Source organism: Lycorma delicatula, chromosome 9 (assembly GCF_047948215.1).
Source record: "Lycorma delicatula isolate Av1 chromosome 9, ASM4794821v1, whole genome shotgun sequence".
NCBI classification, from domain to species: Eukaryota; Metazoa; Arthropoda; class Insecta; order Hemiptera; family Fulgoridae; genus Lycorma; species Lycorma delicatula.
Genome location: NC_134463.1, coordinates 92,400,344 through 92,416,863, shown reverse-complemented (window position 1 = coordinate 92,416,863; position 16,520 = coordinate 92,400,344). Strand labels below are relative to the sequence as shown.

Here is a 16,520-nt window from a genome sequence, read left to right as displayed (position 1 = left end):
AATAAAAATAAAAGATTGAATTGAAGTGTTTTATGGTGGGTTGTCTGACATCTAGACTGTGCTTTTTTGCACATGTTATGTGCAAAATTGAATTGAATTTTTATGTCGATAATATTTATTTTACAATGAAGTAAAAGATTGACGTGATTTATTGCGGGCGGTAACTTACACTTTTATTGTGTATCAGACTACGTTAATATCATATTAATACTAAATGACTCTTAACAGAAGCCGTGTACGACATAGATAAAAAACAATTATGCTACAAACCGGAAAATGGATGCTGCGATGAAATGGATAAACATTTCATACGCTTTATATCTAAGAAAATATTATATTATTTAGAACCCAACCTAGCAATACAGATTCCTGCGTTATCTTAGATATCCAAATGATTTTTGGACCGATGAGGTGAAAACGTTCACATTAAATTTGTTCAGTTAACATATAAAATTCAAAGAAATACTAAGAATAAATGAAATAATTGAACATTATGTCCGTGAACCAGACCCTAACTATGAAAATGTAGCATGTACAACATTACAGATATGAACAATTTTCAGGAAATTCGACCGATAAGATGAACTGGTCGTGATATATGTAAAAATCCTGCTAAATAAGATAAAAGGTTGATCAAACGATTCGATGCGATTGATGATATAAAAGCTATTATACTTTTACTCGATCTCAGATTAAAGGAATTAAAAGATAAAAGCAAAGTTGCATATATCGGAAAATTATGTTATACATATCGAAAGCGATCAGAGAACTTGACATCAATAAGAAAAAAGTAAAGGCGATTAGGCAGGAGGGAGTAGAGTAAGGTGACCCGCTTCCTCTTCCCGTTTCAATAACACCTTTACACACACAGGAATGTTTTTCTTTGCCAAAAACTCATTAATTGGAAGTGCAGTGTCATGATGCAGCATCCAGTTGTCTTTGATGGCTGATCTCATGCGTGCAACTCTCTTCCGCAGTCTTTCAAGAATTTCTCGGTAAACATATTGATTTATAGTCTGTCCTGTAGGCAAAAACTCCTTATGGACAATTCCATGAATATCAAAGAAACAAATTAGCATGGTTTTGATTTTTGATCTGCTCATTTTTGCTTTATTGGGACATGGTGAATTTGAAGTGTTTCACTCCTTGCTCTGGCAATTTATTTCTGGGTCGTGTCGTACTCAAATATCCAAGATTCATCACCAGTAATAACAGTTTTCAGAAAATCAGGATCAGTTTCAATTCACCTCTAGAAGATTACGATACACTTCCACCGTTTTTGTTGTTTTTCTGTACAACATTGAGGTTTTTTGGGAGCAACTTTGTACAAACTTTTTTCATGTCAAATTCGTTTGTCAACATTTGATGGACTATGGTACGGTTCAAATTCAATTGTTCTGCAATCATTCTAACAATTAATCGCCGGTCGTACCGTATCAAGCCTCTGATTCTCTCAACATTGTCGTTACTTTTTGACGTTAACGATCTTCCAGAACGTAGATCGTCCGCTAATGATTCCCGGCCATCTGAAAATGCTTTAAACCACCTAAAAACTTGGGTTCGTTACAAAGCCCAAGTTCAATTTTTAAAACGTTTCAGTAGCATTCTCACCGAGTTTAACACAAAACTTGATTGTTCATAATTAGTATCACTCAGTTTTGTAATACATAACAAAAACTCGTTTCACAAAAAGTTTGTTTACGTCTCTCGTGGCAACAATAGACTAAAAATATTAATACCTAATATAAATCAGCTGTTCATATAACCATATGTTTACTAGTAACTTTACAGTATTGCCACTTTGGCTGCCAAAAAACTAGTATCATTACTTTATTTACAGACCTCGTATACATATTTTGTTTCTGTAATCACAGTTGCGTTGAACATGGTGTCAAAAGATCGTTCTATATATATATACATATAGAACTTAATCTAAAAAAATATTATTCATGGCAAATCACCTTCAACTGTTATTTATTATGTCACCTTAACCGTTATTTTATTACTTTATTATTACAAACAGTATATAGTAAATTAAAAATGGTAATATTTTCTTGCATTTTTATACGAGAATATTTTGGCTAAATCAAGTATTTAATCCTTATTTATTTAAAGGTAACCAATTCTATTAAATTAGATGAAAGACCTATTTTCATGTAGAACAAAAAAATCATTTAATCCTTCGAAATGATCTTATTATGTTGCAGTTTTAATTCTTTATGAAAATACTTAAATAATTTTCCCACAGATTTATTTTATCGTAAAAAGAAAATTATTAACTTTTTTCTAATCAGCTTTGTTTATATAATCGGTTTTCTAAAATACATTTTGAAACCATAAGTAAATCGAATGAGTAATTATGAAAATAATGAAGATCGTCCATTATCGGCCCTCGTTGGATACAAACATTATAACACAAAATAAATCTCAAAAACAGAACTTCAAGAAATTATAACCGCGGAATAGTCTATAACAGTAACAAAAATAGAAATAACTAACAATAAAACGTCAAAAGAGAATAACGGATAGGTAAGATTAAGAAGGTAATAAGGGAACAAAACAGTAACAATAAATGATTCGATAAAAATATAATAATGACAGTACTAAGTCCTGACAACCAGTATCAGAATGTTAGAATGCCAGAAAAGTAGCAACGTCAATAAATAATAATGTTCTTAGAATCTAGAATAGTAACAATAACAATACACAGAGCAGTAATAACGCTAATACCGTTATAGAACTCAACACTGCACGCTGTACCAAATTACTAAAAAATAATTTGGTATATAACACCGAGATAGTATATCATTCCAACCCCGTAGGGGAAGACACCCGCCTTGTGACGGGTCGCCACACCCTCCCCCGTTCCAAACCCTGATGGCCTTTAACGGGAGTCCTCTTTCGCCCTCTAACCTTTTACATCTCACAGTAATAAGTCAGGCCTTGTTGGGATGCCACCCATATAAATGCCTCGGTAGACATTTAGATCGGGGATTTTCAAACTCAGCTTTTCCCTTCGCTGTAGGCCTAGTCCGGACATCTTAAATGTCCTACATCGTTGTCCTCTTAACTAGCTAACCGAGTTCGTGGAAGCACGAACCCCACGCCTAGTTCTACTTTTACTGAGCTAATTTCTTGTAAATTTCTAATATATTTGAGACAAATTGTAAATCAACATACCACCAAAAATTTTGTTCACAACGAAAATTTAGACCTAGGTCCCTTAGTGAACTCAACTTCAGTTCATACCCCTAACTTGGTTAAGTTACTGATTCCGGTCTGGTCTACAAGAGAGAGATGGACAGACCTTCTACTCCCACTCAGCTCCATCGCACAGAGTGCCGCGTGACATTTACTTCACTTCCTACCATCGTTGAGATGCCGCTAGACCTCACGGTTGCATGGGATCCATACCCTCGGCAGTGCAGTCGCCATCCTGCAGACATTGATGTTTGCTAGTTCAAAACTGCCCTCGTCAAAACGGCGCTACACCTCACGGCTGCATGGTAACCCAAACCCACCGAAGTAGTATATCATATATGATTTGTATTATCAACGACAATTCAAATCTTGAGACTTGTCACGAATCACTGAGGAGGTCCAGTACATGAAATCTTTTCAGCCGTCCAACAGGTTTTAAATAGTCTTGAATGTAGTTGTCCGTTGCAAATCGCAGTGCCTTCGTTATAACTCAGGATTTTGTTTTAAAATCGTCGGATCACCTTAATGTTACTTACACAACTCGTTCCCCACAGTTGCACACAGTAACTCCAGATTGGTTTTAGGAATACTTTGTACATCAATAAGTTATTTGAAAGAAACAAGTTAGAATTCCTACCCGATAGCTAGTGTAACCGCATAAACCTCATGTTTAATTTTTTCTTATTTTATTTTACGAGATCCTTCCAGCTAAATCGATGATCAAGGTATGCACCTAAATACCGCACTGTGCTCGCATCAAGATAAGGTTATTGTCTAAATGTACCTGAGGGCAATCACCTCTCCTCATGGTGAGTATCACGTGATTCGACCCGACTAAATTCACCCTTATCTTAACCTGTATAACGTTTCGTCGATGAGGTCCAAAACAGACTGCAGCTTTCTGTAAGCCAGAGCCGCGTCGCTGTCAACCGCTAAGATTACTGTGACGTCTACAAAGGACGCAACTGTGGTATAATTTGGACTGGGAAAGTCCGTAATAAAGATACGTAAAATAAAATTGGACCCAGGACTGAACCTTGAGGAGCGCCGGACTGAATATTGTAAAAGAAGAATTCCTGGTTACATCTAGCTTGTATAAATGCGACCTAGGTGATCTATTATAAAATCGTCAATTATAAAATTAATTTAGCATTTTTTTCATTCCCGACAATTATTGATTGAGATCGGAATTTTTTTGTAAATCTTCATGTTTTAAGGTCCAATTAGTTCATCTAGACCAAAATATATGTACTCGTATATATATGTCGCACTTTTGGCATTGCGACACATATTACAATATTGACCGAACCGATATCATTCAAATTTGGCTCAAATATTTTTATACATTGGATATCGATCATATTACTTTTTTCAAAATTTGTTAAAGGGGAGGGGAATATTGTGAAAACCGATTTCGACTTTCTTCAAAGGCATTTTAGAGAAAACTTTATTAAAGTACATTTATTGTTTCACGAAGAATGTAACAAACATTAAGGAGTTTTCATACTCTACTGGTGAAAAAAAATGAAAGTTCATATAAACATAGGTTCGTTAGCGAGTGTATCGGCTGGCAAAACATTTCACTCTGATTTTTGCGCCCTCGTTAAAATTAAGCCAATCTGCAATGTTTGGGAACCAAATTAAGGGATAATTTTAGTGGTTTTGTATGAAATTTTAACCAAAAAATATAGCTCCAAGAAATGTATTTTTAGTATTTTTCAAGAAGTTTTGTATAAACTACAAAAGATTGGAGTTACTAAACACAATACTCTGTATCTGGCATAAAATATCTTTGTTAAATGAGTAGTAAAAAGATAAATATTTTAAACAAAACTTGTAGAAAATTTGATTGTGTAAAATTATATTAATTAAGTCCATAGAATTTAAATAAAAACGTAAGAATTTCGAAGTTTATTAAAAGTAAGTAAAACGTACAAAAATATGGCAGATTTTTACTAGGTATAAACACAGTAAAATTTTTCCCTGTGATACAGATCAAGCTCCTAAGATACCAATCCGAATGACTTTCTCTGAAAGTAATGATCGGTGGGAGGTGTGTAATTGAAAATATAATTTTTACGCATGGGATTTAAAATATAATGGCGAGTAGTTACATTTCGACTGAACAAAACTACACTTCGTTTACATTCATACATATCATCCTCATTCATTCATTCATGTAATACCTTACGGTGGTTCTGAAGGCTAAACAGACAAAAAAGAAAGCTATCAAAAAGAAAATCTGATTTTATTACAAAGATAATACTAACCAACCAGCAATTAATAATCAAAAAAAGAAAAAATATCCCACACGCAAATACTGCTCTTGTTACGTTAAAGCTGATAAATCTTATGTTTTTTTTTTTTTTTTGAGTATTTTGTTATTTAAATGAAAAGTTGGATATTAATTATCTATGTGTTTTTTTTAAATATTTGATAAATTTGGATGATGATTTTCAAATGGTTTTTTATTCTAAAAATAACATTATTATAAAATGAAATGATATTATTACATCAGCATTGTTACATTTCATATTATTGATTAACTGCACTAATTCAATTTTTTTTTAATAAAATTATAAATAATACTTGTTTACTCCTGAATAAATGATATTATTCTGTTTATTAATGTAATATCTATGTTGCTTAAGTACATATTTTTAATGTATTCTTGTATAGTTTAAAATAGATGTCTTTAAGTATCAATTTTTTTTAGTAAATCATGTTTTTTTTCTTTTAAATTAATATTTGTCATTTTGCGTTAGTAAAAATGTTTTATTGATAAATTTATTTTATTTTTTTAAATGTTCAAGTACATTTAACCATTAATAATAATACGTCAATCATTTATTAACTTAATTTTTTTTTCTTCAATCTAGCTTGTCTCTTTACAAGTGATTGCCAGAATATTTACTTTCTGTCATTTATCCGAAAAAAAATTTTAATTTCAAATTTTATCTATCCACTTGATTTTCAACATTCTCCTGTAACACCACATTTTATAAGACATTTCTTTCCTTTCTGTTTTTCCTGTTTTACACTATGATAAAGTGTGTTAACTTAAATAGATATTTTCAAAAATTCCCTTCTAATTTGTATTTATATATATATCTATATACAGAGTTATCATAAAAGAATGATGCGGTTTCAGTAATTCATAGGAAGATTGTAGGGAAATTTCTAGATGTTGTACTGGTATCCCTGAAAACCTCCAACCCAAAAGTTTGTTTATCAGCAGTTGTAACCACAACGTCAGTTATTGTATTGTTGTTGCGGTGAGTTTAGCGAGTTTATGTTCTCGGATAAAGACAAAGCAAAGTGTGTTTTATTGATGGCTGAATTAAAATCCGTAATTTCAGTTCAACGTGCGTTTCGACGTGAATTCAGAAGTGATCCACCGCACAAAAATAACATAACACGTTGGTTCAAACAATTTGAAGAAACCGGATCGGTTAAGAAACAGAAATCAACCGGCAGACCAAGTGTACCGGACGAAACGGTTGAACTAATTAGACAATCGGCAATTAGAAGTCCTGGGAAGTCCATCCCCCGTCGAAGCGTCGAATTAGGTATTCCAAAATCGTTCACAAAGTTTTACATAAAAAACTGAAATTACACGCTTATAAAATCCAGATACTGCAGAAATTAAACCCCGATGATGGTGTAAAACGTTACAATTTCGCTGTTGAAATGTTGGACAGAATAAGTGAAAACGAATCATTTTTAGACTATATAATTTTTACAGACGAAGCTACATTCCATGTGAATGGGTGCGTTAACAGACACAATTCACGAATATGGGACTCTGAAAACCCACACGCAATTGTTGAGAAACAACGCAATTCGCCTAAAGTTAATGTTTGGTGTGGTGTGATGAATAATGGTGTAATAGGGCCTTTCTTCTTTGCTGAAAAAACAATTAATGGAGTCGTGTATCTTGACACGTTAACCGATTATTGCTTTCCTCAGCCGGATGAACTCGAAAACATTCATCGACTTCATTTCCAACAAGATGGTGCTCCCCCGCACTTCAATGCGTTGGTCACGGACGCTTTGAACGAAAAATTTGGAGATCGATGGATTGGCCGGCAAGGACCCATACTTTGGCCTCCAAAATCCTTGCGATTTTTTCTTGTGGGGGTACATCAAAAGCGTTGTTTATACACAAAAAATTCGCGACCTAAACCGCTTAAAAAACAGGATTAATGAAGCGATGACAACCATTAACGAAGAAATGTTACCTAATGTTTGGAGAGAAGTTGAGTATCGTTTGGACATTTGTCGAGCGACTAAGAGCGTATATATTGAAATTTATTAATTATGTAAAAAAATGTTTGAAACGACAAATTTGAAAAATAAAAAACATAAACTGTAAGTAATTCTGTTTTAATTTAAAGCATGTTTTAAACCGCACCATTCTTTTATGATAACTCTGTATATAAAAATGAATGTTTGTCTGTCTGTATCTCTCTTATGCCTTCCTAAACCGTTCATCCGATTGCGATGAAACTTTGGTGAGTTGTTTAGCGCACGCCCGCGAAGGTTTCTAAATTAGTTTGGACCCGCTAGGTGGCGCTGGGGTTCAGATATTTGGAAAAATTACATTTATGGTCCAATTTGGCTCATATTCAGAATATGTATTAGTTACACGAAAAGAAATATTTTTGCAAAAAATGGATCTTCTAAGTGGCGGTGGTGTCGAGATATTTACGAAACAAACAAATAAATATACAGACTTTCTTCTTCAAAAAAGGCAATGTTCGTAAGTGTGTCCGCTATAGACTAAAAATCTTCTGAGCTGATTTATGCGCCGGTTCTTGCAAAATGGTCCGCGTTGCCCGGAGAAAGTTTAAAGCTATTGAAATTCTCGATCTGATCAGTAGAAAGAAAAAAGTTAGGGGTATTTTGAACCGGTTACTGTGTTTTAGTGAGTAGTTTAAATTAAATCCGGTAAGTGCTGCTGTTTTGACAATTGGATTTATTTACATTCTGATTTTCATAATGTGAAAGGTTAAATTTTGTGATGTTCTATATGTTTCGTAAGTTTCTTAATGTTCAGTAATGATTTTGCAGCCACACCTCTTTTCGTTAAAAAGCTATTTTACACCGACTACTGTGATTAGGTAGTGGTTTGAGTTAAATCCAATAGTAGTGCTGTTGTTTAAAACTTTGTTAAATGTTAAATTTTGTGAAGTTCCATAATGTTTAATTTTTTAATGTTTTATCAAACTTTCAATTGTGTTCATTTAATCCATGTATATATATATATATATATATATATATATATATAAAGTGATTCACAAATATTGTAATAAACTTTGAGGACATGTTTTACTAGTGAAAATAAAGAAGAAATTTCATAAAAATATAGGATATAGATTCAGAAAGCTTCGTTAGCGAGTGTGTCGGCTGACGAAAGACATTGCTCTGAAATCTGCGCCTTGCATAAAATTAAGCTAGACTGTAATTCTTACCATATTCATGGCATCAGTTCAAATCTATCACACTTTCATATCTTTATTTTTCTAATAAGATTGGAAATTCTTACGTCTGCGTTTAGTTTCTACGGACTTTATTCACATCAATTTAATCAGAATCAAATTCTCTCCAAGTTTTGTTTAAAACCTTTATTGCCCATTTAACAAAGTTATTTCGCGCCAAACATAAAACAGTGTTTTTATCGACTTCAGTCTTTTAACTTTTACCTCAGATTTTTCGAAAAGCAACTAATACGTTTCTAGGACCTATTTTTTTCTTTTTAGTTTTTCCAGTTAGATTTCATATAAAATCACTAAATCTATTCCTTAATTTGGGTCTCAAGAATTAGAGTCTCCCTTAAGTTTAATGAAGGTGCACCAGCCGACACACTCGCTAACGAAGCTTTCCCAACCTATATTTATATGAATATTCTTCTTTATTTTCACCAGTAAAACGGGTTCCGAAAGTTTGTTACGTCTCGTAAATCACTCTCTCTCTCTCTCTCTCTCTCTCTCTTTCTCTCTCTCTCTCTATATATATATATATATATATATATATAGTTTCTAAGATGATGGGCTGGCTATCATTTTTCGGATTCTACTTCTAAAACTAAACAAAAACTATCCTTCGGAAAAATGGCAATTTCTCCTTCGTTCTCCCCCTGTCCGACATTTTATTATTTTTATATAATAATTTATATCTCAAGTTCGGATAGAGTAATCACATTAATATTTGGTAAGCGTCTTAGTAATAAAGTTTTAAAATTAGCAAAAAATCAGGACATAAATATCTTGCATTAAATTTACGTATGTGTGTGTGTGTGTGCGCGCGCGCGCTTTTTAAATAATATTTCAGGAAAGGATTTGTCAACATCCATGAAAAAAAATCAGATTAGAGAGAAATAGAGAGTGAGACGATATTGCGCTCTTTTATAAATTTCAAACACATGGAACAAATTTCTATGCTATTAAAAAACATACTTCCGATCTGTTATACTGGTAACTAGTACTAGCTTGCACTTACCAGCAAATCGGCAGTCGTTTTTTTTTCTTTGGGATAAATATCGTGTAACTGTACAACACATTCTATTTAATTAACTATATTGAAGATTTAAAAGAGCACGCAGATTTGGTGTTGTTTTAGGCGGCAGTGTGAACGAAATTAAATGCCTTTTCAAATTCTTAAAATCAAAGTATTCCCTGAGATTCATTCTCTATTCATTTTCATTTATTCGATTCATACACGTAACTTACTTATTTTTTTGTGATTATATTTTACAAAATTTATTTTTTTTAGTAATTGACTTTCGTGTCTGATTAGCTTACAAAAGTTATTTTATGAGCCTCCCTTTTGCAACTTCTACTTCATTTACTTGAAGTTTATAGTTAATATATTAATTATACTGTACAAAGGTATTGAATAAATTTACTTGATTAATAATTATATATTTAAAACTTTCTTATTTTTCTGTACTATATTTTGAAAGTTGATTTTGTTATTTTTTGTAGCGTATCCTCAAAATGTTATTAAGATTTTCATAGTCTGAAGCAGTGTTGCATCTTACTGTTTGTTTCCCATGCCGTAATAACGTGTTTAGCATTAAAAAAACCTCGGTGTAAGCGTGTGAATTTATAATACTCCTTTTTTGTATTAAAATTTGAAAATAAAATCACAAAAAATATTATTTTTTTAAATAATGAAATAAAAGATAATGAAAAGATTTTTTTATATTGCTTTATAAATTTAATGGAAAAATAAAATGATTGATTCTAACACATGACATGATGACTTTACAGGTAACTCTATCTCATCCTTTTAAAAAAAACCCCATGACATATACATCTATATTTACTGAAAATGTTTGGGTATGATAAAACCCAACTAACCAATAAGATTTGAGAAAATATCTTTTATCTTCTGAAGAAGACTTACCAGATGTCAATCGGGGTTGTCACGACCTCAAACCTCAGGCCCGAATTAATATTTTTCTTTCTTATGTATAATTCAGAATATAGAATGCGTAAAAATTTGCTTTAAAAAAGTTCTTGTGATCGATAAATTAGAAACTGTTTGTAAATTAATTCAAGTGGAGAAACGGTATGTCTCAAGATACACAACACAGAGAAATGCCGACTGCGTTATTAGATTAGAATTCTCTATTTTGCTTATTTTACTTTCTCGTCTAGATAGCGCTGATATAGCAGAGCTACAGCTCTAGAAGGGAAAGTGTATGAAATCGATCCAATTTGGGATTTTTCTCCGGATCATGACGTTTTTGACACCGAAAGAACCCAAAAACCAAAAACCGGATGGAAATTTTCCGGATGTTAATGTTCGTATGTACGTGTTTGTGTTTTGAGTTGGCCTCTAATCACCTTATATCTCCTGACAAAGCATTTCTGGATTTACGTATGTAAATAATTTTTTTTTCTTTATTTTCACTTGTAGAACATGTCTTGAAATTTTTCCGTTAATTCGTGTCACACGGTATATTGATTTTTGTACCTACAAATAATAGTATACTTCCCATAAATCTCTAATGCTCATATTGTACTTTATATATGACAAAATATTCATTAAAAATCTTTTTAGTATCATCACGGTATGATACTTTATTATTTTTAACCAATAAACTAACAAAACAGATCGCTCCGCTCGAACTGGGTAGTTCCATAACATCGTTCAAATGAACAATTCACAATTTAACTGTAAAATAGTTCGTAATATTGTACATAAATATAACCGTAAATAATTAATTATATCGTAATCAACAAACATTATTTAGTTTTATTTAAATTATTCATTATCTATTAATAAACAAATATTTTTTATACTTTTTTTTTCAGATACAGAAAAAAAGAAGTCAATCCAAGATTCAGATAATTGTCATGATGTTGAATTTGAAAAAGCTGTCTCTCTTACAGGTAAGTTATTCATATGAACAAAATTATTAAATAGATAATACATCATTAATATATTCACAAACCATTAATTATAAACTCTACACATGTTTATGTGTATGAAATTTTATGTATTTATTTTTAATGCTCATAAAATCGTTTAATAAAAGGTATTAATCCATGTATGTGAGATATAGATCATGGTCTGATCTTTTATATTTTTAGCATTCGGTAATGATTTATTGATTTTTAACTTTTTGTTGTCAACTTAATTATAAATTTAGTTTTTAGATAAGCTCTTAAAACTGAGCTGATTTGGTAACCATCTCTTTCCCAGGTTTTTAATTAAGATTCCTGTTAGATTAGCCATTTTTCATATGCAATAAAAGTTTTATAATACATATCCATACAGTCATCTGTAAATTTTCTGCAGATTAAATACTAACCTTACTAGCTCAAGAAGACTGCCATCAATAACTTCAACATACACGAGAATGAGAAACAGAAAACCAGTTACTAAAGGTGGTTTTGGCCACTCTACCTCTACACAAGTTGTCAAAATTATAGAGTTATTACTATATAAATACATATGGGTTTTTAATTGAGCTTCACTGAACTAAAAAAAAAAAAAAAAAATGGATGCAATTCTTTATGTATGTTGCAGTTTGTTTTACTTAATATTTCTGGAATTGGTGAGTGTTTAATAATGAAATTTTATATGGCAATTTGTGTTTCTCATAGGATTTAAATTTTATGAAAATCAAATATAAAGAATAGATGGGTAGTTCTATTCTAACCCATGGTGAGTATATATATTTTATGTTTGATATTAATAAATAAATTTGATATTAAAATACATATATATATATATATTAATTCTATTAATATAAACCACCTAGCACAGACTGAAAATACTTTGATGGTAAAATTAAAGTAAGATATGTCTTATCTCAATATTTTGTGCTAGGTGGTTCTATTAATATAAACCAAGGTGGTTTATATTAATAGAACCACCTATATGGTTTTTAATTGTTACATTTAATAATAAATTTGTTTTGTTTCATCATTAAAAAATTAATAGTTTTATAACACTAATATTTCATTAACTGATTAGATAGCTTCATTGAAGTGTTTAATTAACTTTAACGTTTAATAAAATTTAAAGTTTTAAATAGAATTTAAAATGTAAATATATATATATATATATATATATATATATATATATATTATATTTATTATCAAACATAAAATATATACTCTCCGTGGATTGAAATAGAACTACCTATCTCCTTATATGTTTTTTATAAAAATTTCATTCTACATGAAACACAGATTGACATATCAACTTCATTATTATGCATACACTTACAAATTCCAGAAATATGAAGAAAAACAAACAACATAAAGAAATGCATCCACGTCTTTTCTTTAGTTCAGTGAAGCTCAAAATGTCAAAAAATTCAATTAACTGGATTCATAAAATTTTTGCCTAATACAGTACTTTCCCTTATAGCATATGCTGCAGTAGGTAAAAAAATCAATTGGTGATTGCTTTTCATATAATTTATTTGGTGGTTCATTTACTTTTTTTTTTTTTTTATTACCAATATTGACAATTAGTCAATAATCAACCACATTTTTTTATTGTTTAAAACAGCTTTAGATATTTCTTAAGTATATTTTATATATATATATATATATATATATATATATATACATTTTATGTGTGTGTGTGTGTGTGTATGTATATATATATATATATATATGTGTGTGTGTGTGTGGGTTTATGGGTGTGTGTACCGCATTATATAGATTACTTTTGATCTATAAAAATTGTTTGTGTTATAGGGGGTGGTATGTTTCATACAACCATTGCGCTAGTGTGTGGATTTTCATTTTTAGCAGCTGGTTTACAAAATAATTTAAATGCATATATTTTACCATCTGCAAGATGTGACTTGAAACTTACTTCTAATGAAATGGGACTTCTGAATGCTGTTTTCCTTGCTGGTAAATATTATCATTATTTTATTCTAATAAGCACATACTATTTGTAATTGTAATTAATATTCATTTTTATACAATGTATTATTGATTTGAATTATTATAAATGTTCTGTTAGTTATTTTATGCAATCATGTGAGGTGTTATTAATATGTCTGTTCATAAAACATTTTTCTCCATTAACTTGTACAATCATGATAATAAATTAAAATTTGTTAACAAGAAGTTGAAAACATTCTCTTAATGAACATTAATTTTCAACTAAAATCATGTCGTTTAGCAATGAACCGTTGTAAAAATATTATTGACATTAAAAATGAACATTACCAAAGTAAAAATAATTAATCCTTCTTCCTAAAAAATTAAGTAAATTCTTTTTTCTTTAATTTATTGAAATAATTATTTTACAAATAACAAAAATAATTTTAAATCCTGCAGTACATGTACTTCAAAATGGAATGAGTAGAACGAATGATGAACAAATATATGTGTACTAGCTCCCAGTCGCAACCCATCGGGCTGGTCTAGTTGTGAAAGCGTCTTCTCAAATCAGCTGATTTGGAAGTCCAGAGTTCCAGTGTTCAGAACGTAGTAAAGGCAATTACTTTTATATGGATTTGAATACTAGATTGTGGATACCGGTGTTCTTTGGTGATTGGGTTTCAATTAACCACACATCTTAGGAATGGTCGAGTTGAGACTGTATAAGACTACATTTCATTTACGCTCATACATATCATCCTCTGTAGTATTATCTAAACCGTAATTCCCGGAGGCTAAATAGGAAAAGAAAGAAAGAAGCTCCCAGTTGCAGCTTCACCCGAACTATATGGTTACTTGTGTTTCCTGTAGCGGTCAATCTTTTTGTTTTATGTTTATTATTCAAGTAACTACAGGCAGATGCAGCCAGTCACACATATAGTAACAGTGGCAGTGGTTGTGGTGGTTGAGCCACAGCGTCATATTCTTTTGAACCTCTTAAAAAACCCAAAAATGGTTTTTAAATATTTACTTGAAGAGTATCTGCAAGCCCAAATCTACTGAATATCTCATTTACTATAAAATTGGAATTGGGAAAATTTACAATAATTTTTCAAACATTTTTTTACCTTCAACCCTTTCAAGGTCAAATTTCAAAATTCTAGAAATTGGTTTATTGACATGAATATTACACTCACCAAAAATCAGGTTGATTTCTTCATTTTTTACCAAGAAATTAAAAAAATAACAGGGTTTCAAAAAAATTCAAAAATCAATTTTAACCTTTGAAACTTGGAATGAAACAAAAAATCTAGAAATTGGTTTTTAGATGTTCATAATCAATCAGTTCAAACCCAGCTCACACAATGTTAGACACTCACAGTTCATAATTCATTAAAGTTTGTGCTTCAGCCGGCAAATCTCCACTACTACATTATATTTATATATATACCTATTATGTGTTTCAAATATAAAATTTCTAAATTTTTTGTTTGAAACATATATTTTTTATGTTTCAAATATATATATATAGTAGTAGTAGTATATACGTATTTTAGAGATTTTTCAGGATGAAATACATCCAAAAACCTTCTCATTTAGTCAAGAAACATGGGTAAAACTTAAGTTGCGAAAGATCAGGTAGTTTTTTGTTTATCCCAAACGAACAAAAACCCTCCTACTCTTTACACATATAATAGTATAGATAGATTAATTTATTTAATGTAAATTTAATTCTATTATTATTTAATATTATTAATTTGATTGTTTCAAATCATTCAGTTCAAATCCTGTTCAATCTTTTTAAATTAAATTCATTAAAGTTTGTACTTCAATTGGCAAACCTCCATTACTACTTACATACATTTTATTTTTTTTCAAGATGAAACATCCAAAAATGTTCTTAGTTATGCCAAGAAACATGGGTAAAAATTTAGTAACGATATATCGGATAATATTTTCGTTTATCAAGAACTAAAAAACCCTCTTCCTCTTTACATAATAGTGCAGATTATCAATTAAAAAAGAGTGTTAAAATCAATTGCTTAATCAATTCAGCACTGATAAGTAAATTTTCTGCATGTATTTTTTATGTTTTTTCATCCAATATTCCAGCAGAAAAATAAAAACTATTTTAATCATTAATATAAATTTTAACCATTAAAGTCATAAATCCTGATCCATAATTGCTTTGGTAAATGAAAAGCAGCTGATATAAAATCATTCACAATAATAATGTTTACTGAAGATAGTTTGTGTGAAGAGTGGAGTTAAGGTGTCACTTTCAGGACTGAATACTAACATATTTCTTTAAGCCTAACAAACTGGCGTGCAGTATTCTCATTTTCCTTCGAATGCATGTCATAGAATCCTTAAATATGATTTAAGAATCATAAATATAATTTTTTGACATATTTTCAAGCGTGAATTTGGTATAATGTCTAGTATCTATGAATATTGTTCTTGTAGTATTAAGATAACAAAATTAAATTGGCCAAACAATAACAAATATGTTTTCCTAACATACCAGTCTTCTACTTTGTTTCTTTTATCTATGAATAAATATTTTCCACATGCATTTAGATAATGAAATTATATTTTACTGCAATTTATAGTCTAACCTTCAGGGTAATGATTTTTTTTTCAGGTGGTTTGGCAAGTGGTTTCCTTTGGGGTGTACTTGCAGATATGATTGGAAGAAAAAAAGTTTTAGTTAGTGGAATGCTTATTGATGGGCTCTTATCTTTAGCATCAAGTTTATCTCAGCATTTTTATGTTTTAATAATATTTAGATTTTTTAATGGCTTCATGTAAGTAAAACTATTAATTTAAAATTGAATCAGTATTTAAACAATCTTAATAAATATGTTTTTGCAATTTAATCCACTTGTATGTCCATTTTGTTTTTAACATTTAAGAAATTATATATATATATATATATGTTGGAATACAGTAATT

General features: G+C 30.4%; 1 protein-coding gene across 1 annotated transcript in view; it reads left to right on the top strand.

Moving 5' to 3' along the window:
* Positions 1–16,520, top strand: part of LOC142330613 (synaptic vesicle glycoprotein 2C-like) — a 78,488-nt gene that overhangs the window by 36,329 nt on the left and 25,639 nt on the right. Inside the window, exons 2-4 of the mRNA XM_075376016.1 lie at positions 11,526–11,603; positions 13,428–13,589; positions 16,210–16,372. Of these exons, the coding sequence (XP_075232131.1) occupies positions 11,526–11,603; positions 13,428–13,589; positions 16,210–16,372 (403 nt within the window). The remainder of the gene's footprint in view (positions 1–11,525; positions 11,604–13,427; positions 13,590–16,209; positions 16,373–16,520) is intronic.